We start from the raw sequence: 23,460 nt of genomic DNA, 5'->3' as shown, positions 1-23,460 counted from the left end.
CAGCAGCTGTTCTCATGGTCTTGCAGGGTCTGGAAATCTGGGTTAAACCACGTCTTGGGGTGTGCACACTTAGGCCTGCAGAGAGACTGTGGTTCTCTGTCTCGGGTTCCCCAAGGAGTTGCAAGGCCATGTAGCTGCTGGCTACTGTGAAACACCACTTGGGGGTTGTAAGCTGGTACAAGCAAGTTGGAATGTGTGGCAATGAGACAATGATTTTGGCTGAAACAGAGATGGACCCAACAAGAGTACCGCTGGGGGGGTACCCCAGTGATGGACCAGTACCTCTGGGGGAGTACCCCAATGATGGACCAGTGCCGCTGTGGGAGTACCCCAGTGATGGACCAGTACCGCTGGGGGGGTATCCCAGTGAAGGACCAGTACCGCTGGGGGGGTATCCCCGTGAAGGACCAGTACCTCTGGGGGTACATATTTTTATGTTAAGTTCAGCATTGCACGATAATCCATAAAGCAACACATTTTACACCACCTGCATGGCTGTGTACCACAGGGTAATGCCATTGAAGGAGCAGATTGTGTACTGCAGGATGTTTTGGAAGTCATTTCAAGTCAAATATCCAGAGTCCCAGCTTGCTGGCTGTTTGCTGAATCAGAGGAGGCTGTAAGGCCCTTCAGTAGAAAAACTATCAGGTCACCACTAGAATAATTGGTTTCATGTGTTATTCTAAGGCATAATCGCATAACTTCATTCTGATGGTATCATAATAGGACGCATTTTAAAACATCTAATATGCAAATGACTTCCAGAGTATCAAAAATGAAAGAATGCAGAAAATCACGTGAGAGTTAAGTGTTTTGAAAAAACAAACAAACAAACAAACACATTAACCTATATTACTGCAGACAAACTTAAGAATCAATATGCTCCAGGTCAGGGCACAGAGAGAGGATTTAAACCCCCAAAACTTGACAGTCCAGGTCTGGGGGCCAACTTTCCACAGGAAGCACATAAAACAGCCCTGGCAGCAGCTCTGAATGAAATGTCAGCTGGCAGATGGGTGATGTTTACCTGTAATTTTAGCAAAGACTAGGTTATTGAGAGTATCTGTGATTATTGTGGAGCGGAGCCAGGAGCAGATTATAAAGAAGTAGGTGGCTTTCTCACGTTAGAGATCACACGCTTGGCAGACAGGTATCCCATCATGGCTTCATCTAATAAGATTCGCGACCAGCACTGTTTGCCATTGAGTGATGTCACTGAACCTCTGGACGCCCTGGCTCAGGACAGAGATGACTGCAGGTTTAATGTGATTTCTGTCCGGCTCAGTCAGAGCTTTATAGAGACCAAAGAGGCAGGGGATGAGTCTGATACATGCAGAATATAAAAAGGAAACCAACAGGTGGAGTTCTAGGGGAGAAGCTGAGGTCTGCTCTGCCCCTTCCTCTATCATTGACTTTTCTCCTCCCTATTTTATTCCTAACCACACTAACGCACACGTCTAAAGTTGTGAATTCCCTCCTCCTCCTCTTTCTTTCGTGTTGCCATGGCACCCCAGTTCCCTCTGGGGGGTCAGTGAAGCTCACTGTCCCGACCTCAGGATGGCAGGGCCACCTTGACCCTTTCTGGGGAGGTCTGGGAAGTGTGAGCCCCATTATTATCGGGAACTCTACCTTACTAATTCTCGTTCCCCGTCCCCTGAGGGCGTATCCCAGTTACGAGACAGCGCCTCAGAGCGACTCTCAGCGAGTCAGGGGACTTCTTCCGCTTTCTTCTCGAGTGGCTTTCTCTTCGTTCCCAACCCCTCGGGCAGCGCCTCTCAGAGCAATTCCTCCAGTCAGGGGTCCCCCCCCAGAGGGAACCATTCCCAGTCGCGAGGCAGTGCCTCTCGTGGGACTCGCAGCGAGTCGAGGGGCTGTCTCCTCCTTTCTATCCCCTGAGGGCCTCGCTCCCAGTCGTGAGGCAGCGCCTCTCAAAGTGACCCTCAAGGAGTCAGGGGAGTCTTGCTCTTCCCTTTCTGTCCCCTGAGGGCAGTGCCTGGTCCTGAGGCAGTGCCTCTTAAAGCGACTCTCCGCGAGGCAGGGGAGACTTCCTCTTCCTTCCCCACCCCTGAGGGCCCAGCTCCGCGAGGCAGGGGTATTCAAGTTTTCATGGCCCGGAGGCTGCCGAATCAGCCAAGCCAATCGGCCACTTGGGTGCCCCATGCAGTCCGGGTGCTACTTTTCTCTACTTTACTAACCCTGCTTCTCCCCTGGAAATATAAGTCTCTCAAGACGGATTGTCTCATCAGAAAGCAAGAAGTACTGGAGATAGGCAGGTGTGCATTCTGTCCCTCTTGCTTGCTTAATTGCTATTAAGATTCAAGATTTCTTTATGTGCCATATACAACAAGTGTACTGGAATCCTTACTCGTTCAGCTGTACCCAGTAACATTAGAGAAAGAAAATAGGCACAAATGACAAACAGACATGGACAATCAATTTAGACAATAGACGTTATAATACAGCCAAGACAGGACATTACCTGTGTAAACAGTGCAGTACCTTCAAGTGCAGGTGCTGATATGTGCAGGTGCTAATTTGAGCTTTTTATGATGCAGACTGCTTGGGGGAAGAAACTGATTTTGAATCTATTTGTTAGTGTTCTGATACTGCGATACCTCCTGCCAGAACCCAGGGGTGAAAGCAGATCGTGGCCAGGGTGAATTGGGTCCCAAAGTATAGCTCGAGCCCGGTTTTGGCAGCGGTTGAGATATATCCGGTGGATGGAGGGTAGCTTGGTCCCAGTGTGGACCTCACAACCCTCTGTATGGCTTTTCTGTCCTGTACTGTGGCTCCACCATACCACACCGCAATACCACCGGTCAGGACATTCTCAATCATATTACAGTAAAAATTGGTGAGTGTTGTCTTGCTCATCCCCCACTTCCTTAACTGTCTCAGGAAGTGAAGGCGCTGGTGGGCTTTAGTGAGGATGGCAGCAGTGTTCTCTGACCAGGTCAATCTCTCAGTGATCTGGAGGCCGAGGAACCTGAAGGTGCTAAGTTTCGACTGGAGCCCCGTGAATGATGATGGGTGTGTGACGTCCTCCATACCTCCTGAAGTATGAATAATACCTCCTGAAGAATACCTCCATACCTCCTCCTCCACTATAATCTCTTTTGTTTATGTTAAGTGTGAGTTTGTTGCTGTGGCACCACTCCACCAGCTCTGCTACCTCACTCAGTAGGTGGTTTCATCATTGTTGTTGATATGACCGATTACTGTGGTGTCATCAGCAGACTTGATGATGCGGTTGCTGTTAAACCCAGCCACACAGGCATGTGTAAATAGAGAATACAGCCATGGGCTCAGGCAGCAGCCCTGGGGGGCCCTGTGTTGAGGATCAGAGGGGATGAGGTTTTGTTTCCAATCCTCATCACTTGGGGTCTGCCTGTCAGGAAGTCCAGGACCCAGTTGCAGATGGAGTTGCTGAGGCCCAGAGCCCTGAGTTTGACTGCCAGCCTGCCTGGCACAATTGTGTTGAAGGCTGAGCTGAAGTCAATAAATAACATCCTGGCCCAGGTGTTCCTCTTGTGCTCAAGAGTGGTGTGAAGGGCCAGTGTGACAGCATTGTCCACTGACCTATTATTCCTATAAGCAAACTGCAGGGGGTCCAGGGGGTCCAGGGAGTCCGGGACAATACTGTTGATGTGTCCCATCACCAGTTTCTCCACGCACTTCATGACTACTGAGGTGAGTGCTTCCGGGCGGTAGTCATTCAGACATGACACCTTGACTTTAGGCAGTAGCATGATAGTAGTCCTCTTGAAGCAAGCACAGTGGGACAGTAGACAGGGATAGTGACATGTTAAATATTACAGTGAAGACAGGGGCCAGTTGTGCTCTGCATGCCTTTAAAACACAGGAGGGGGTGCCATCAGGGCCAGCAGCCTTGCGTAGCTTCACCTTTCCAGAAGCTCTCCGTACCCCCTGCTCAGACAGCAGCAGCACAGATTCCCCATACTCACTGGGCGTTTTGTGTGGAGGGTCTGTGTTGTGAGCGTCAAACCTTGCATAGAAGTTGTTTAGTTGGTCAGGCAGTGAATCATCAGCTGTTGTTATAACACCCATTTGTCCGTTGTAATTAGCGATAGCCCTTTGGCCACTCCAGAGGCGCATTGTGTTAATGCCCCCACATTGTGATTCAAGCCTGTCTCTGTAGTCCCTTTTTGCATGTCTGATAATAATAATAATTAATAATTGCTTACACTTATATAGCGCTTTTCTGGACACTCCACTCAAAGCGCTTTACAGTTATTGGGGATCCCCTCCACCACCACCAGTGTGCAGCCCCACCTGGATGATGCAACGGCAGCCATAGTGCGCCAGAACGCTCACCACCCACCAGCTCTCAGTGGGGAGGAGAGCAGAGTGATGAAGCCAGTTCAGAGATGGGGATTATTAGGAGGCCATGATTGGTAAGGGCCAATGGGAAATTTGGCCAGGACACCAGGGTAACACCCCTACTCTTTTCGAGAAACAAAACACCCTGGGATTTTTAATGACCACAGAGAGTCAGGACCTCGGTTTTATGTCTCATCAGAAGGACGGCGCCTGTTTACAGTATAGTGTCCTCATCACTATACTGGGGCATTAGGACCCACATGGACCGCAGGGTGATGATGGCCTCTCCAGGTCATACCTGGCTTTCCTGTACAGCCCAGGGTCTCCAGAGCTGAAGGCCACAGACTGCTCCTTCAGCTTGGCTTTGATGTTATTGTTGAACTATGGTTTTTAATTGGAGTATGACTTAATTCTTCTAGTTGGAACACAAATATCAACACAATATTTGACATACTATTAGCTGATAAATCTTCTTTGGCTGCTTTCTTAGGGTCTGGGATTGGCAATTTTACACACCATGACTGGGCAGGTAGTTCCAGATACCCCACGTGTCTCTCTGTGAAAAGAATCGCCACCTGCTGTTGGGTCCAGGTAAGTCAGTCACCAGCCTGGCTTCGCTCGTGATGAGCTGAGCTGGAATGAAAACCCGGAGACGCACCAGATTGGACAGTCTGAACAGGCTGATCTGCGGTCATGACGATGAGAGGAGGGCAGCGATGAAACCTCTGTCCTACAGAAGGGGTTCCCATCCCTGGTTTCTGAGGGACTGCTGTGCATTCTGGACATCGTTTCAAACCAGTTTATCGTTTATTATTAGCTCAGAAAATCTTGAATAGGATTTGTGGCTGGTATTGACTCGGGACCGATTTCTGACCAATTTTGTCATCTGCAGGAAGGGCAAAAAGCTCATATGGATGTGTTTGATAGTGTCTTTCCCATCTGTGTCTGTTTATCAGAAACCCAGCACCTGTTTGAAGTTATTTCTGACTAAACAAGGGTAAGGAAGCTGAGAAGAGGCTACTGGGGTGTGTTGAACACTCAGGACTGAGGGCAGAAATAGTTAAAATGAAAGTCTGATCAATTAAAGGTGTCAATTTGCCCTGGTGATTAAAAGCTCAGCTGGACTGACAGGAGCAGACACAGAACAGGACCAGGGGCCTGGGCGTTTTCACGAAAAGCATCTGCCCTTCCTTACTGTTCTTCCAGTGTCCTGCTTCTCATCACTTCTTCTTCACGGTCGTATTGTGGGATTCTTCATGTCAGTCAGCAGGCTGGGGAAACACACCCTCCGAGCAGAAAGAGCCAAAGAAATCCCACTTCGCTCCGGGGAACTGCGCCTTAAATCTCCCGTCTGTTTTTACAGGGAGAGACAAGACAAGGGATATCTTGTTTTGTTGTGCTCTTAAGAATAAATTTAGCAGAATGTAAACGTTTATTGGAATTGGTCCTTGAAAAAGACAAGCCAGGCTTCCTGCCAGATGCCCTGGAGCACCGCTAGAGCATTATTGCACTAAATGGCACTTGAGCATGCAGGATTAGTCCAGGCATTGCCTCAGAGGCAGGGCCCTAACGATTATCACAGCGTAGTCTGTACCAATGAGTGAGAGGCCACCTGCTTCCTCATACCTGAGCTCTCTTTAAAGCAGGGTGGTCTGGGTGCGAGCTGCTCATCTCAGCCTGAGAGCCCTCGCCCACCGCCAGAGCCCGCAGCCTGACCCGTGAAGACTCCGCAATCGCCATGGCGTCCGCGATGATGGTCACCTCCAGCCGCAGCGGCTTCAGCTCCGCCAGCAGCGTGCAGCTGGCCCAGGGGGGCAGGCGCGTCTCCGGGCCCCCCCCGAGCTCGGCCGGCCGGGCGCCCAGCATGTACGGCGGCGCGGGAGGGTTCGGCACCCGCATCTCCCGCGCCGCCTCCCTGGGCTCGCTGGCCGGGGTCGAGTGGTCCATCAGCACCAACGAGAAGCACACCATGCAGAACCTCAATGACCGTCTGGCCGCCTACCTGGAGAAGGTAAGACGAGCACCTGGGTGAGACCGCCTGAGCCGAGCCGGTGCTCCTGAGCTCCCTGCGGAGCATTATTACCTGGTTCCAGGTGAGAAGCAGCAGGAAGGGCCAGCAGGGAGTTCGTTAGGGAGCTGGAGCTGGACAGAGCCCAGCCAGCCCTGCAGCGACACAGCGGTCATGCTGTTTTAGGGTGCAGAGTCGCTGTACCCCCAGAGCCATGGTTCTGCAGGCAGATGTGAAACTCAAACTAGATCACCAGCACTCCTCACCAGGGGACACAGAACTATGGAAGCCCGTTTCCGCCAGGGAGTAAAAAAAACGCGCTATGGTATCTCAGAATTCCGACTTAGCATCTCAGAATTCCGACTTAGTAAGTTAGAATTCCGACTTAGTAACTCAGAATTGCGACTTAGCATCTCAGAATTCCGACTTAGTCAGAATTGCGACTTAGTATCTCAGAATTGCGACTTAGTAACTCAGAATTCCGACTTAGTATCTCAGAATTGTGACTTAGTAACTCAGAATTCCGAATTAGTATCTCAGAATTGCGACTTCATATCTCACATTCGCGACTTCGAAATAGCCCACATTTCATTGTCTGTCCTTTTGTTATTGCAACGGATTCGGGTTCTAGGGCTTGTGCCCTCTCTGCTCTCGCACTAGTTCGTGCCTCACTGCATTGGCTCGAACCCAGGTCTTGCCAGCTGAGCTAAAGAACACTTTCTTTAACCCCGGCGGCCAGCATCCCTGTTATGCGCAGGAGAGGAGGGTGCTGTCACCACACTACAACCAGATCGTACAACCTGTATGTCGGCCGTTCCGTTACACTATTTTCACGAATCGTATTGGATCATAGTATCTATAGGCCTGAATACTTGTCTTGTACAGTGCTCTGATAAAATCAAATTCATTACACGATTTTTTATAGAATCCCAATTCCGCCAGTGAGGCTTCCATAGTACCCGGATGTAATAGTGCACGGTGGGCTTTTTAAAGAAGTTTTTTTTTAAACACCAGAAATACAAAAACGGAGACAGAATATGAAAAGCGATACAGAAATAGACGCTTTACATCCAGAGGAATTCACAATTATAAAAGATGCTTTTTACATATTTCCATTGTATGTCATTTTTTACTTAGAAAAGAAGGTCTTCTTTAGCTCAGCTGGCGAGACCTAGGTTCGAGCCAATGCAGTGAGGCACGAACTAGTGCGGGAGCGGCGAGGGCACAAGCCCTAGAACCCGAATCCGTTGCAATAACAAAAGGACAGACAATGCAATATGGGCTATTTCGAAGTCGGAATTCTGAGTTACTAAGTAACAATTCTGAGTTACTAAGTAACAATTCTGAGATACCATAGCGCGTTTTTTTTACTCCCTGGCGGAAACGGGCTTCCATAGGGAACAGCGCTTTAACCCTCTGAAATAAACTTATGTGTTGTAGGCCTCCGATAATTCGGAATAATCAAAACTGGGCACTGGGCAGATGAATTGTTCTGTAAATTGCAAATTAATCCAAATTAAATTTGTTTTGTTTTTTTTTTTTATAAAAGATACGCAGCTACATTCAAAGTTAAAGATTTGAAAGAACTGTTTAGATCTGCTGTTTATCATGCCCCGCACAGACATTTTGTCTCCAGTGAACTAAACTCCTGGAGAGTCGGGGACATTATCGGCCGGTATTTGCACAGGGCGGAGAGTTTCTTACAGACGCTCTCCGTTACGCGCGGTTCAGAAGCTGGTAGCGGGGTAGTAGTGGAGCGCCTTCGCCTGGGGAGCAGGAGAGCTCTCCAAGATAGGGTGCAGGAGTCACCCGTCACTCTCCCGAGCGCTTTCCTGACAACAGGTGTAAAGCCCATTTACTGCGGCCCGGAAGCGGTACAGTCGGGCTGCAGGCGCGGACGGACCGGGCTTGACTTTGAAGAGAGCCGCTCCTGTTGCCATGACTAACCTGCCCGGCCGTTTACCTGCTGCTCAAAACACAAACCGTTTGTCTCGGTCGTTAACAACTTAAAAACTTTACAAACAATAACGAAATAAACAATTAACAGGCTGCAGTTTGTCGCCACCCTGTATTGTACGGAAAGTTGTTATGGAGAATTGATCCACGGAAATTCGATGCAGACAATTTGAACTGAGGAGTAAAAAATCCTGCTACTACCATTTCGCAGTTTAAAGGGTGTGTGTGCTTGTGAGAGCACCAGGTCCTCTCCAGAGTGAGAAACGTCTAAGAATACACACGTTATCAGCAGGCACTAACTACCCGGTGATGTTGACGAGGGTGGTGTGGGTCTGTCCGCCCTTCATCAGAATTTCTTCCTGGTGCCGATCGCGGCGGACAGTTGCGGCGCTGTTTCAGAGACACTTCACAGCCAGGCTGGGTCAGCGCCAGTCGTCACACGAGCAGAACAACACCGACACAGAACAGATTCCAAGCTGGAGGAGACGCGGCCGTATCGGGCGGCTGGAGGCTGGTGTCTGGCCGGGCAGTTACGATGACAGATGAGCTGCAGCTGTCCCCTGCTCGTGAAGCGATCAATCGATCAATAAGAAATATATTCCAACCTGCTACCTTAACTATCAGCTACCCTCTTTAACGCCCATTCAGCGATATTTTCAAAAATGTGATTGAAAATTACACCTTATATATGTTTGTATAATCTATTAACAACCAATTAAACATCTATATATGGGAATTTATATACTGTATAAGAATGTTTTTATGATGCAGACAGACCTGCCTTTATGCATGTTAGTGTTCATGTATGGTAAGGATGTAATTGTCAGCTGCTGATGTTCTTTTAATAATTCAGCTCAATTCAAGATGCTTCATTGGCATGACTGATGAATACAATCGGTATTGCCAAAGCAACTAAAAATAAATTTAACATGAAACAAAAAAATCTACAGACATATTACAGACATTTAGAACAAAGACATACAGTATCATAAAATATTTACATGTACTGTAAACATATGGAGCACTACTGAGAGACAGGGTCACTGATCCTCAGGCTGTGACAGGAGATCACATACTAGGCTGCCAGTTCAATGGCGTTCCCTCCTCCCTCTCCCAGAAGGATTGGGACCAGTTGTAATTCTTGTCTCTAATCCCAGAGTATCTGTCACAGTGCAGTAGGAAGTGCACCTCTATCCGTGGTGATAATCCGTGATCTCCGCTGATCACTGCCTGACGAGTGGACGTGGAAGTGGAAGCAGTAGTCGGGGATCTGGGGGTGGGGGCGTGTGCTGACCGCTGCCCTGGCTGTGCAGGTGCACTCTCTGGAGCAGAGCAACGCAGAGCTGGAGCTGAAGATCCAGGAGTATTACAACAAGAGGACTGCGGGGAGCAGCAAGGATCTGACCCTGTACTACAGCACCATCGCTGACCTGCGCAAAGAGGTACAAACAGATACACCCCTCCACTGGGCCACTGATACCCCTCCTGTGGGTCACTGATACCCCTCCACTGGGCCACTGCCCCCTCTCTGGGCCACTGATACCCCTCCTGTGGGTCACTGATACCCCTCCTCTGGGCCACTGATACCCCTCCTGTGGGTCACAGATACCCCTCCTCTGGGCCACAAATACCCCTCCTGTGGGCCACAGATACCCCTCCTCTGGGCCACTGATACCCCTCCTTTGGGTCACAGATACCCCTCCTCTGGGCCACTGATACCCCTCCTGTGGGTCACTGATACCCCTCCTCTGGGCCACTGCCCCCTCTCTGGGCCACTGATACCCCTCCTGTGGGTCACTGATACCCCTCCTCTGGGCCACTGATACCCCTCCTGTGGGTCACAGATACCCCTCCTCTGGGCCACAAATACCCCTCCTGTGGGCCACTGATACCCCCCTGTGGATCACAGATACCCCTCCTCTGGGCACTGATACCCCCCTGTGGGTCACAGATACCCCTCCTGTGGGCCACAGATACCCCTCCTCTGGGCCACTGATACCCCCCTGTGGGTCACAGATACCCCTCCTCTGGGCACTGATACCCCCCTGTGGGTCACAGATACCCCTCCTCTGGGCCACTGATACCCCTCCTGTGGATCACAGATACCCCTCCTCTGGGCCACTGATACCCGCCTGTGGGTCACAGATACCCCTCCTCTGTGCGACTGATATCCCTCCTGTGGGTCACAGATACCCCTCCTGTGGGCCACAGATACCCCTCCTCTGGGCCACTGATACCCCCCTGTGGGTCACAGATACCCCTCCTCTGGGCACTGATACCCCCCTGTGGGTCACAGATACCCCTCCTCTGGGCCACTGATACCCCTCCTGTGGGCCACAGATACCCCTCCTCTGGGCCACTGATACCCCTCCTTTGGGTCACAGATACCCCTCCTCTGGGCGACTGATATCCCTCCTGTGGGTCACAGGTACCCCTCCTCTGGGCAGTGATACCCCCCTGTGGGTCACAGATACCCCTCCTCTGGGCACTGATACCCCCCCTGTGGGCCACAGATACCCCTCCTCTGGGCACTGATACCCCCCTGTGGGTCACAGATACCCCTCCTCTGGGCCACTGATACCCCCCTGTGAGTCACAGATACCCCTCCTCTAGGCGACTGATATCCCTCCTGTGGGTCACAGATACCCCTCCTGTGGATCACAGATACCCCTCCTCTGGGCCACTGATACCCCCCTGTGGGTCACAGATACCCCTCCTCTGGGCACTGATACCCCCCTGTGGGTCACAGATACCCCTCCTCTGGGCCACTGATACCCCTCCTGTGGGCCACAGATACCCCTCCTCTGGGCCACTGATACCCCTCCTGTGGATCACAGATACCCCTCCTCTGGGCCACTGATACCCGCCTGTGGGTCACAGATACCCCTCCTCTGGGCCACTGATACACCTCCTGTGGATCACAGATACCCCTCCTCTGGGCCACTGATACCCGCCTGTGGGTCACAGATACCCCTCCTCTGGGCCACAGATACCCCTCCTCTGGGCCACTGATACCCCTCCTGTGGATCACTGATACCCCTCCTCTGGGCCACTGATACCCCCCTGTGGGTCACAGATACCCCTCCTCTGGGCACTGATACCCCCCTGTGGGCCACAGATACCCCTCCTCTGGGCACTGATACCCCCCTGTGGGTCACAGATACCCCTCCTCTGGGCCACTGATACCCCCCTGTGGGTCACAGATACCCCTCCTCTGGGCACTGATACCCCCCTGTGGGTCACAGATACCCCTCCTCTGGGCCACTGATACCCCTCCTGTGGGCCACAGATACCCCTCCTCTGGGCCACTGATACCCCTCCTTTGGGTCACAGATACCCCTCCTCTGGGCCACTGATACCCTCCTGTGGGCCACAGATACCCCTCCTCTGGGCCACTGATACCCCCCTGTGGATCACAGATACCCCTCCTCTGGGCACTGATACCCCCCTGTGGGTCACAGATACCCCTCCTCTGGGCCACTGATACCCCCCTGTGGATCACAGATACCCCTCCTCTGGGCGACTGATATCCCTCCTGTGGATCACAGATACCCCTCCTCTGGGCCACTGATACACCCCTGTGGATCACAGATACCCCTCCTCTGGGCCACTGATACCCCTCCTGTGGATCACAGATACCCCTCCTCTGGGCCACTGATACCCCTCCTGTGGATCACAGATACCCCTCCACTGGGTCACTGATACCCCCCCTGTAGGTCACAGATACCCCTCCTCTGGGCCACTGATACCCCCCTGTGGGTCACAGATACCCCTCCTCTGGGCGACTGATATCCCTCCTGTGGATCACAGATACCCCTCCTCTGGGCCACTGATACCCCCCTATGGATCACAGATACCCCTCCTCTGGGCCACTGATACACCCCTGTGGATCACAGATACCCCTCCTCTGCCCCACAGCCTCTATTCCTGCTGCTGCGGCCGTGCCCAGTGTGAGGGTATCCTGCTGGCAAGTCAATGTGAAGTCATATTGAAAATTATTATCTTACTCCTGGACTGCAGCATTAGTGTGCAACACAAAAGCACCTGACTGTGATCCTGCAGACTAACCCACATCTGATCATTTTTATTGTTTTGTACTGACTACACTGAAAGGTCTGTTGCAAACATGGGTTGAACACAGGTCTGATTTAGATTTACTGGGAGTTAGATACCTGTCCTGTCTGACTGTGGCGTTGGATACCCATCTGTCTGTCAGGAAGCAGAGCCATGCTGCACATTGTGATCCGCTCTGTTCTACACAAAGCCAGAGGCAGACATGTGTGTCTCAGAGGGCAGCAAAAGGAGAGCTGGTCTCTGTTTGCAAGGATGAGGACTAGAAGGCTGAAACAGAGCTGTGCCGTTTCTCTCCTTCTCTTCTGCTCCAGATCAGTGCAGCCTTCATGCACACCGCTCGGCAGACCCTGCAGTTGGACACTGCCAGGCTGGCGGCCGACGACTTCCGTGTCAAGTAAGTACCAGGAACCTCGGGGCTCTGTCTCGGATTCCCCAAAACTGTAGACTCATCAGTGCTTTTGAAGCTCGGCGTTACAGTTACGGCTCAGGTCCTGCCCAGGGAGAATGAGGGTCTGTTCAGAGTGTCCACTTCTCTCTCAGCCTGCTGTCAATGCCAGAGATGCCCTGAGAGGGTGTCCAGCTCCTGACAGCAGGCTCCTCTGTGCCCTGTGCTCCTGACAGCAGGCTATCCTGTTCCCTGTGCTCCTGACAGAAGGCTCTCCTGTGCCCTGTGCTCCTGACAGCAGGCTCTTCTGTGCCCTGTGCTCCTGAAAGCAGGCTGTCCTGTGCCCTGTGCTCCTGACAACAGACTCTCCTGTGCCCTGTGCTCCTGAAAGCAGGCTCTCTTGTGGTCCTCCTGACAGCAGGCTGTCCTGTGCCCTGTGCTCTTGACAGCAGACTCTCCTGTGCCCTGTGCTCCTGAAAGCATGGTGTCCTGTGCCCCGTGCTCCTGATAGCAGGCTGTCCTGTGTCCTGCAGGTATGAATCAGAGCACAACACCTGTGAGATGGTGGAGCTGGATTTGTCCCGGATGAGGAAGGTGCTGGATGACCTGACCATCTCCAAGTCGGATCTGGAGGTGCAGGTTGAAGGCCTGCGGGAGGAACTTGGCTTCCTGAAGAAGGACCACACGGAGGTGAGATGGACAACTGCCACAAGCTGCCATGAGTGTCTAGTGTAGTACAGCAGGGTTGCGCCATGTCCAGGGCAGGGAAGGTCAAGGAAGAGCAGAATGATGGAAACACCCTGGTGAAAGTCAGATTGTCCATTCATCAAGATCACATTTTTTTATTCAAGTCAGGAAATAATTTTTAAATAGTGTTGTACTAGTTCTGGGAAGCCCTGCTGGTGAGTGCTGATCAGCCAGTGCTGCTCATATATTCTTCCCCTGGGTTGTTTCCTGTCAGACCCTGTTTTGTCTGCAGAACACTGCAGAAAAATGGGATTTTCAGTAGGTTGAAAAAGATGAGGTGTGAATTGGGAAGGTTGGATTTTCTTGGGGAATGTTAAAACAAGCCAGGGTAGAGGGGCAGGCTGAGGTGTGTGAAGACAGCAGTCATGTACTCCTCGTGCTCGGTGTGTGTGCAGGAGATGAGCCTGCTGAGATCCCAGCAGGCTGGGTCTGTGAGCGTGGAGGTGGACTGTGCCCGCACTGATGACCTGACCATGGAGCTGCAGAACATGAGGGAGCAGTACGAGGCCCTGGTGCAGAGAAACAGGAGGGAGGCCGAAATCTGGTTCCAGAAGAAGGTGAGAGGTTAGGGTAAGGTGTTTGAGAAATGCAGCAAAAGGGACACATACTGTATGGCAGGAAAGGTTGTTAAATGAAAAAGCTTCAGTGCTTCAATGGTGTCTCAAAGTTTAAAAAACGATTTAAAAAAATAAGAAATTACAGAATTACAGAAGAGAAGTGACTAAAGTGAGTGTGTGCCTGTGCTTCATTAATGTTGACCTCAGTGCAGGGACACCACACAAACAATGAAATATTACTTTGTTTACTGTTTTTCACAGACCGAAGTTCTGAAAACTCAGATGAGCAGCAGCACCACCGAGATCAACACCTCGAAGTCAGAGCTGAGCGACCTCAGACGCAGCTACCAGAGCCTGGAGATTGAGCTGCAGGGCCTGCATGCCCAGGTGAGCTGAGCTGCTCCCACACTGGAGGGGGACACAGCTGCTGGTGGAGACTCACATACACACAGCTGGAGGGGGACACAGCTGCTGGTGGAGACTCACATACACACAGCTGGAGGGGGACACAGCTACTTGGTTCAGGGTTAGAACATAGGAAGGGTTACAAACAAGAAGAAGCCATTTACCCATCCAGCTTGTTCAGTAGGTGGTATCTCACTGATCTGAGGATCTTATCTGGATGTTTAACAACATGGCTGAGCAGCTTGTTCCAGACCCCCACACCTGTTCTCAGCTTTAAATCCATTTTCATTTAGTATCTAAGGTGAGAGTGAAGGTCAGGATTAGGCTTGTGTACTCTTGAAAAGGTATTTAGTGGATGAGCTGTGTCTTTATAATAGCTATGACTTTGTACTTCCGGGGGCCCATGTAATTTAGGAAATGGAGAAATGGCGCCCTCTAGTGTTGAAATGTCTTCAGAACTGTTTATTTGTCCAATTTCCTGGGTTTCCTTTGTTTAACATCATCACTTTATTAACCCTTTACAATTTCTTGCATTAGGAATTATCTTTTCGCATACCCCAGCTTGTTCTCCATGAGACACACAGACACACAGATAGGGAGAGAGCCTGGGGTCAGAGCGCAGGGTCTGCCATTGTACAGCGCCCCTGGGTTGGGGTTAAGGGCCTTGCTCAGGAGCCCAACGGAGTAGGATTCCTCTGCCGGCTGCGGGATTTGAACCGGCAACCTTCCAGCCACAGGCGCAAATCCTTAACCACAGATCCTTAACCTCCACTCCCTGAACAATTTTGGGAAATTGTTCCTCACAACCACATTTCTTATTTTAATTAAATGTTGATTAAAACGAAGGGTTTTGTTTATGATATGAAGCCAGGATGTCGGCTTCAACAACCTTAAAAAGCGTTCAAGCGTTCAAAAAGAGAACAGTTCAGAGTTTCACCACTAGCCCTTTGAGAGAATTGATATTGTTACTGTATAAACTAGAATGCAGACTTTGTTTTTCTGGGGACCACCTGTATAATCTTGAAAGTGGCCCCAGAAATGGCCGAACCACTGTTTTAGTATTTTTTTAATGGGGACCATCAATATTAGGTCAGCAGTATAATCCACTGTCAAACTCACCACTAATGAATAAACACCTAGATCTTTTATTCAGAGCAATATCTTCAATACTGCGTTCAAGCTTTTTGCACATAAGCTCCAGGTTATAATTCTAAACTACATTTAAGTGGCCTACAAGCTGATCACTACTCTTGCTGAAGCACCGCTGGCTTGGTTTGTCCTGGGCGAGAACGAGGGGGCCTGGGCCTGACCTGCTGTCTCCCTGCAGAGGGTGAACTCGGAGAGCCGCCTGCAGGAGGTGAGACAGCGCAGCGTGCAGCAGATCGGCGTGCTGCAGGAGCACATTAACATCCTGGAGGTGGAGCTGAAGCAGCTGCACGCTGACATGGAGCACCAGGCAGAGGAGTACCGCATCCTGCTGGACATCAAGATGCGCCTGGAGATGGAGATCGCAGAGTACCGCCGCCTGCTGGACGGGGAGGAGTGCAGGTTGGTCAGGGGGCAGGGGGGAGGGCTGGAGAGGAGTGGGGTCATACTGCTAGGTGCGAACCCCTTAAACGTTCTCCGTTGTCTTTAGGACATGGGGAGCATCCCTCTGAGCTGGTTCCTTTGTGCCCCTGCAGGTTTAGGGAGACTGTGACCACGGACTCCAGGAGGACAGTGGTGGTGCACGAGCTGGAGCACTTGGAGCAGGTGGAGCAGCTGGTGCAGGTGAAGCAGGTGGAGCAGGTGGAGCAGCTGGTGCAGGTGAAGCAGGTGGAGCAGCTGGTGCAGATGGAGCAGGTTGTTGAGGAGGGTGAGTGAAGGTGTTTCCTGTTTGTGCCGTCTCCCTTTTCCCTTCCTCACAGTTGGCACACTGACAAGCCAGTGCTGGAGAATCTGGGGTAAAAGTGGTCAGGCAGCACAGCACAGCATCGAGCAAACCAGAAAAAAACCCAGCACTGCACATTAAACAGGAGACAGAGAAGCATTTAAAATCACAGAATTTAAATCATGGGATGTTGTGTTTTAGTGCCTCATTTAGAAAATAGTGTACAAAAGATATTGCTGCTCAGTCCAGAGAACAGCACAGATGCCTTCTGGAGCTTAAAGGGGAACTGCAATGCTATCTTTATATTTCAGATTCAGAAAGAATCTGCATTGATGAGTGCATTTCGAACCACAAAGAAAGTGTACACAATTACATGTAAAACCTCCAATTTACACCACAAAATGGATTAAATTTCCAGGAATGCGTAATGCCATATTCTGCGATTCAGAACGAAGCAACATAACTCCCAGTCCAGTGCAGTGGCCCTATTACAGTGTAAACAAGCAGGCTTTTGAATACATCTCTTTTAATGCAGTAGTGGACACTCCACTCAAAGCGCTTTACAGGTAATGGGGATCCCCTCCACCATCACCAATGTGCAGCCCCACCTGGATGATGCAACGGCAGCCATAGTGCGCCAGAACGCTCACCACACACCAGCTATTAGTGGGGAGGAGAGCAGAGAGTGATGAAGCCAGTTCAGAGATGGGGATTATTAGAAGGCCATGATTGGTAAGGGCCAATGGGAAAGTTGGCCAGGACATTGGGGTTACACCCCTACTCTTTTTGAAAAACGCCCTGGGATTTTTAATGACCACAAAGAGTCAGGACCTCGGTTTTACATCTCATCCGAAGGACGGTGCCTGTTTACAGTAGAGAGTCCCCGTCACTACACTGGGGCGTTAGGACCCACATGGACCGCAGGGTGAGCGCCCCCTGCTGGCCCCACTAACACCTCTTCCAGCAGCAACCTTAGTTTTTCCCAGGAGTCTCCCATCCAGGTACTGACCAGGCTCACACCTGCTGAGCTTCAGTGGGCTGTCAGTTGTGAGTTGCAGGGTGATATGGCTGCTGGAATATAATAGAATAGAGAAATATTGCTCTTAACAATAAGATGGTTTCACAGACAAACAATACATACTTGTTAACTGCATGTAGATCATGTTGGAACATTTCTGCGGTGAAATGTGTCCTTCACAACCCGTACTAATTCACTTGTACATCACAGTACATTAGTCACGACAGTGGATAGTGAGCAGGAAGGGCTGTATCGTATCACAATTAGCGAAAACTTTCGCTCTTGCTTTTGGCAAGATCAGGGGTTTTTCGACAACATGGCGACTTATAGTACTTTCACAAAGTTCATGGTGCTGTGCTTAATTCTGAATTTGTACAATTTTGTGATACCGTCAATTAATTAATTTTGTTACTGAGATTTAATAACTAGTCTGAGAAACTGGGACTGCAGTTCCCCTTTAAAGGAATGTCCTGCAGCTGAAGAGCTGAATCTCTTTAGTCTTGAACAGAGAGGACTAGACTAGAAGACAAGGAGAAATACTACAAAATCCTCAAAAGCACTGGCAATGTCTGTGTGTGTTTGAGCCTGTCTGCCTGTGTTCTCTAAGAGTCTGTGTGCGTTTGAACCTGTCTCCTGTCTACCTGTGTTCTCTGACAGTGTGTGTGCATTTGAGCCTGTCTGCCTGTGTTCTCTGACGTTGTGTGTGCGTTTGAGCCTGTCTGCCTGTGTTCTCTAAGAGTCTGTGTGCCTTTGAGCCTGTCTCCTGTCTACCTGTGTTCTCTGAGAGTGTGTGCGTTTGAGCCTGTCTGCCTGTGTTCTCTGACGGTGTGTGTGTGTTTGAGCCTGTCTGCCTGTGTTCTCTGACGGTGTGTGTGCGTTTGAGCCTGTCTGCCTGTGTTCTCTGACGGTGTGTGTGCGTTTGAGCCTGTCTGCCTGTGTTCTCTGACGGTGTGTGTGCGTTTGAGCCTGTCTGCCTGCGTTCTCTGAGAGTGTGTGTGCGTTTGAGCCTGTCTGCCTGTGTTCTCTGAGAGTGTGTATGCGATTGAGCCTGTCTGCCTGTGTTCTCTGAGAGTGTGTGTGTGTTTGAGCCTGTCTGCCTGTGACAGTCTGTGTGTGCCACCTCACAGAGCATGGCCCCCATGTGCAGAGGAGAGTGAAGACCATCGTGGAGGAGATAGTGGACGGCCAGGTGGTGTCCTCCTCTGTGGACGAAAAAGTCCATGACATCGCCCTTCCCTACTGAGAGAGCAGTGTTTACTGCCAGGCACACAATCCTAGAAGTGCCATTTTAATCGTGACCTGAACAAAGAAGAGCTCACAACTGCTGAACAGAAGTGCCTGATGATCTGTATATTCTTCCTCTTCCACCTCCTCCTCCTCTTCCTTTAATCACAATTCTCTCAGCTTCTGTTAAAGCCCACTGGAGGAGTGAGGACATGTGGCTTTGGATTTATTGTGATTAAAATAGTTTCTACCATGCTGAATTATTCCGTCTTTTTTTAAAAAAACAACCCAGGCATACAACACAAATATTCTAAGAAATGAACAGACACAGCTGAACCTTTGTACTTATCCTGGTGTGTTGTTACTCAAGCAAATGTGCTAAAAAAATCTTAATAAATACTGCAGAACTAAGAAAAAGAGAACGTGGTCATGTTTCAATGCATTAATTCAACGAAAAGTCATTTGTTCATCCTGATCGCAATATATGGCACCTTTCATAATACATGATATGTCATTGCAAAATGGCCTCCCATTGTTCATAACCTTCCTTAAATTGGCAAACAGCCTACAGAAGAGACAGGCCTAGACAAATTAAGTCAGAAAATAAAAGAGTTCAAGGTCAGAGAGTAAAAGAGAGTTTTAAGACGCATAGTTCCCAGACACTAGCAAGCTGACGGAAGAGTGTTGAGCGAGCAAGTTCCACACAGCGCCAACAAGGGGAGCTAATCGAGAGAAGGTGCATGCTGTGCTCCTCGGTGCCAGGAGAGGGCGCCATCTGCGCACAGACTACAGTCAAGAAAATTGATCAGTCTACATGACACTGCTATTGTTTTTTAATTTGTTACCAGTAGTTCTATAGGGGTTCCTAATTGTTTTAGTTAAGGAGTTAAGGAATGTATTTATTAGAATGAAACGTGGTTAAAGAGGGACAAAGATCCTCAAGGAGCACAAACCTGTGTTAAACGTGGCACGGGGTATATCACTTTATCTCTGCACGAATACACACTGTCTTGCTTACAAATGTGGGGGGAGGGGGCTCGGCTAGCAGTTAGAACCTATTCCAGCTCCTAGCCAGCACTCTGAGTGGAAATATAATTGCACATGAGTAATTCTAAATTATTATTTTTTTGTATTTTTTGATTGGATTTTATTTTTATAGCATGCAAATCAATTTGGAATCCTTAGCGCATTTTAATTTCTGCTACAGTCTCTGTGTCGCACTGAGTATCAGTCTTTACAGTATATTTAAAGAAAATCATTTTATGTGCAAATTTAGTGCCCTGGATTTTCATTGACAAAATCTGTCATGGTGCATTAAATAAATGTTGACCAAAAGCAGTAGCTATGAGAGATATGGACACACCTGAAGAAGGGTCCATGGCCGAAACATTGTGTTTTCTTCCTTCTTTTTTTCAGCATGGAATAAACCTATTACTTGTTCCTTTGCAGCCTACGCATGCAGACGCAGCTACCCACCTGGGCTCTGAGAGATATTATGTTTTCGTGCTTGGATTAAGTCCTATGATTCTGAGCAGGAAAAAATGAACATGGAAAGGCTGTTAGTGTTAGAGTAAGGTGGAGGAGAGACCTCTGTTCGCCAGAGTCCATCTCTGCCCTTGTGTCATGTCTGCCCCATGGGTGCTGAGTGACCGCTGTGGCCCCCAGCTCCAGGGCTGATGCACTGTCCACACTCTGCAGCGGTTAGCAGTTAGAAACTATTCCAGCTCCTTGCCAGCGCTCTGACAGGGTGAGCTGTCCTGGGCTCTGGAGTTCCCAGACAGCTCTGTAGGAGACCCATGCCTGTATTTTCACAAGACCAAGACCTTGTTTTTCCTAGATGCAGAATTCATCAGGAATTCCTCTTTGTTCCTGGATGTGAGCTAACGCAAACCGGTGTCAGTGCAGTGTAGTGTCTGTCTCTGATCTGCATTCTCTGTTTCCCTTGACAATATACACAGGCAGGCACTGTCAGAGCATTCACGTGAAGCAGCACTGTATCCTAAGCAGTGTGCATAATAGGCTGCAGTACAATACAGAGGTATAAACACTATACAGGACCATACAGAGGTTTACAATACAATACAGTACAGTACCCAGGTGTACAAGACAATGCAGCACCATATAGGGGCTTACAATACAGTACAATGGTGTAAAAGACCATAACGTACACAGGTGCATTTGTAGAATTATATGTTGAAATATGCCCACAGCCTTTTTAGGGCTTCTCATGCCAGGACAAATGTGCAAATTCTGGGGGTTCTACAAAGGGGTGCCTGTGGACCTCATTTAACATAACGTAACATCACTTTATAAGCCCTGTACAATTTCTTGCATTAGGAATTTGTCTTTTCGCAGACCCCAGCTTGCTCTCCATGAGGCACAGACAGGGAGAGAAGCTGGGGGTCAGAGCGCAGGGTCAGCCATTGTACAGCGCCCCTGAAGCAGTTGGGGTTAAGGGCCTTGCTCAGGGCCCCAACGGAGTAGGATTCCTCTGCTGGCCACAGGATTTGAACCAGCAACCTTCCAGCCACAGGTGCAGATCCTGAGCCACAGAGCCACTGCTCCGCCATTTACTCTGGGCCACTCTGGCTAACACGAGATGCTTCTGACTGCCCACTCAAACTCTGCAACACACCTGTATTCTCTCAGCTGTCTCCTCCATGGTGTTCACTGCTGAGAGGGGAGGGCTGCCTCTCTTTTTGTGCTGTAGCTCCAGGGAAGAGCTGTGTTGGACACACTGAGAGAGAGCCCACACTGAGCTCTGCTGCTCTGGTCTGTAGTTTTCACAGAGCTGCAGGGTGGGGCGCCGAGCGTCCTCGCAGGGTGTTAACGACGGGAGAACCAGAGCAGGGCTGAGCTCTGCTGTGCTTTCCATGTCTTCCGCCAGAGTCCACAGGCAGCACCTGGGCTGCTCTAGTGGCCCAGCTGAAGAAAAGCACCAAGGCAGCCCAAGTGCATAGAGCAGAAGTAAGAGCAGTGCCTGGTGTCAGGTGGAAGGGGGAGGAAATGCTCCTCTCTTTGTTAAAAGAACTGGTTTCGTTTGAGAACCAGCGGGGTGAGGGGGAGACAGATTCCTGTCCTTGTGCCAGGGCTCAGGACACACCCAGACAGACCAGTTCTTTCCTGCTCGCGGAGTGCAATCATCTTGTCAGGATCGATGACTCAGGGCCCCCGTCCTTTGATAACTGCTCTCACACATAATTGGAATTGCAGCTGAAAGGCAAAAAGCGCTTAGAGGCAATACAGTAAGAGCTCAATAGCTGCTCGTTACCTGTGCCATTTAAAAAAAAAACCCAGGTGAACAAGTCCTTTCTGGAACAGTAGAGCAAAGGTTTTGCTGAGCTCTGTACAGGGCACAGCTGTGGAAATATAATTGTACATGAGTAATTCTAAATTATTATTATTTTGTCTTTTTTTGATTGGATTTTATTTTTATAGCATGCAAATCAATTTGGAATCCTTCGCGCATTTTAATTTCTGCTGCAGTCTCTGTGTCGCACGGAGTTTCAGTCTTTACAGTATATTGTCTTCTAAATCGCTGTGATTTTCGTAAAAGCAGTCATTTAAAGAAAATTCTTTTTTACGCAAATTGAGTGCACTGGATTTATATTGACAAAATCCGTAATGGTGCATTAAATAAATGTCGACCAAAAGCAGTAGCTATAAGAGATACCATGTTTTCGTGCTCGGTAATCCTAGACTTCATAGTCTTATGAATTCTGAGCAGAAAAATAACATGGAAATGCACGGCCATCTCACTCCTCACACCAGATCCAAAGGTGAATAAAACTGCAATAGATTAAAAACTTAAATTCATTTAAGCATAATTTTAGTTTATGGTTTGTTAAACTGATGTGTATTTCATTTGCTTTTATAGAGTACTTTTTAACTCTTTGAAAGTTAACTCACATTTGCATGATCAGGGCGTGTCCCCTGTTCTCTCCAGAAGCCTCTCCTGCTCTGTTGTGTAACTTAGTTGTCTAGTTGTGTCACAAGACCAAACTGACCAGACCAGTCTGATGACACTGAAGTGTTGCAGTGTGACAACACTCTTACTGGAGCCACACTCAGCTGGGGGATCTAGTTTCTTATGTCCAGCTGCTCTTGTGAGGCCCTGAGGTCCCTTTGGGTGCCCACACGTGGGAGCAGTGTGCCAGAAGACTGCACCTGCTCTGGCATCAGGCTCCCTGACTCAGTGACTGAACCGATCCGTTCTGCAAAAGCATAGCCTTTGGTTAATCTGTGTTCATTGATATCACTTCTCAGACTTCTAAGACAATTTGGGGAGAGCGTTTTCATGCTTACAGCTGTTAGTAAACATTCTTTGGAAACGCCTGGTAAGGTACAGTACTTCATGAGAGATCCTTGGTCCCATGTATGAGAGCTCAGAGGTTTCCCTCTCTGCAGCACTTTGAGAAAGTGGTTGAAATGCTGTACATGTCAGCAGAATGTGCAGAATTACCAGGGTGTTACCTCCTGCTCTGTGATGTTTGGTCCCTGAACAAGCAGGTGTGCAGGGCCTGGGGCAGCTCAGGTGTGTCCACAAGAGCCCTCGTAGTCCTGCCTTCACTCTGCTCATTTTCCTAAGTGTGGAAAACATCTGACTCCCATTTCCATAAAACACACTGGGGCTCTGTAGTGAAATGGAAGGAGAATAACACTTTGTGGACATTAAATACTCAATAACAGTGCTGCGTGTTGTGCTGCAGAGACCTGCTCTCTCCACAGAGCAAGACAGTGAACATAAGCACTGATACTGATGAATCAACAAGTGTTCAGATGGACAGCACCTGACAGTAAAACAGATGGAATTCTGCATTTTTCCAACAAACTGGTTTTTCTCATTGTTACATCAATTTTTTTTGCGCTGCCTTA

General features: G+C 49.5%; 1 protein-coding gene across 2 annotated transcripts in view; it reads left to right on the top strand.

The window, feature by feature from the left end:
* Positions 1-18,845, top strand: part of LOC102695222 (keratin, type I cytoskeletal 19-like) — a 33,491-nt gene extending 14,646 nt beyond the window's left edge. Inside the window, exons 2-11 of one of the 2 annotated variants that reach the window (XM_069185655.1) lie at positions 4,832-4,932; positions 5,985-6,352; positions 9,619-9,747; positions 12,691-12,773; positions 13,298-13,454; positions 13,907-14,068; positions 14,330-14,455; positions 15,801-16,021; positions 16,156-16,328; positions 18,489-18,845. In XM_069185655.1, the coding sequence (XP_069041756.1) occupies positions 6,080-6,352; positions 9,619-9,747; positions 12,691-12,773; positions 13,298-13,454; positions 13,907-14,068; positions 14,330-14,455; positions 15,801-16,021; positions 16,156-16,328; positions 18,489-18,604 (1,440 nt within the window). In that variant the 5' untranslated portion in view covers positions 4,832-4,932; positions 5,985-6,079 and the 3' untranslated portion in view covers positions 18,605-18,845. Of the gene's footprint in view, positions 1-4,831; positions 4,933-5,964; positions 6,353-9,618; positions 9,748-12,690; positions 12,774-13,297; positions 13,455-13,906; positions 14,069-14,329; positions 14,456-15,800; positions 16,022-16,155; positions 16,329-18,488 lie in introns of those variants that run through there. The other variant, XM_069185656.1, reaches the window with a different exon arrangement.
* Positions 18,846-23,460: the final 4,615 nt, after the last annotated feature.

This window comes from Lepisosteus oculatus, chromosome 28 (assembly GCF_040954835.1).
Source record: "Lepisosteus oculatus isolate fLepOcu1 chromosome 28, fLepOcu1.hap2, whole genome shotgun sequence".
Taxonomy (NCBI): Eukaryota; Metazoa; Chordata; class Actinopteri; order Semionotiformes; family Lepisosteidae; genus Lepisosteus; species Lepisosteus oculatus.
This window is presented reverse-complemented; position numbering and strand designations above follow the sequence as displayed.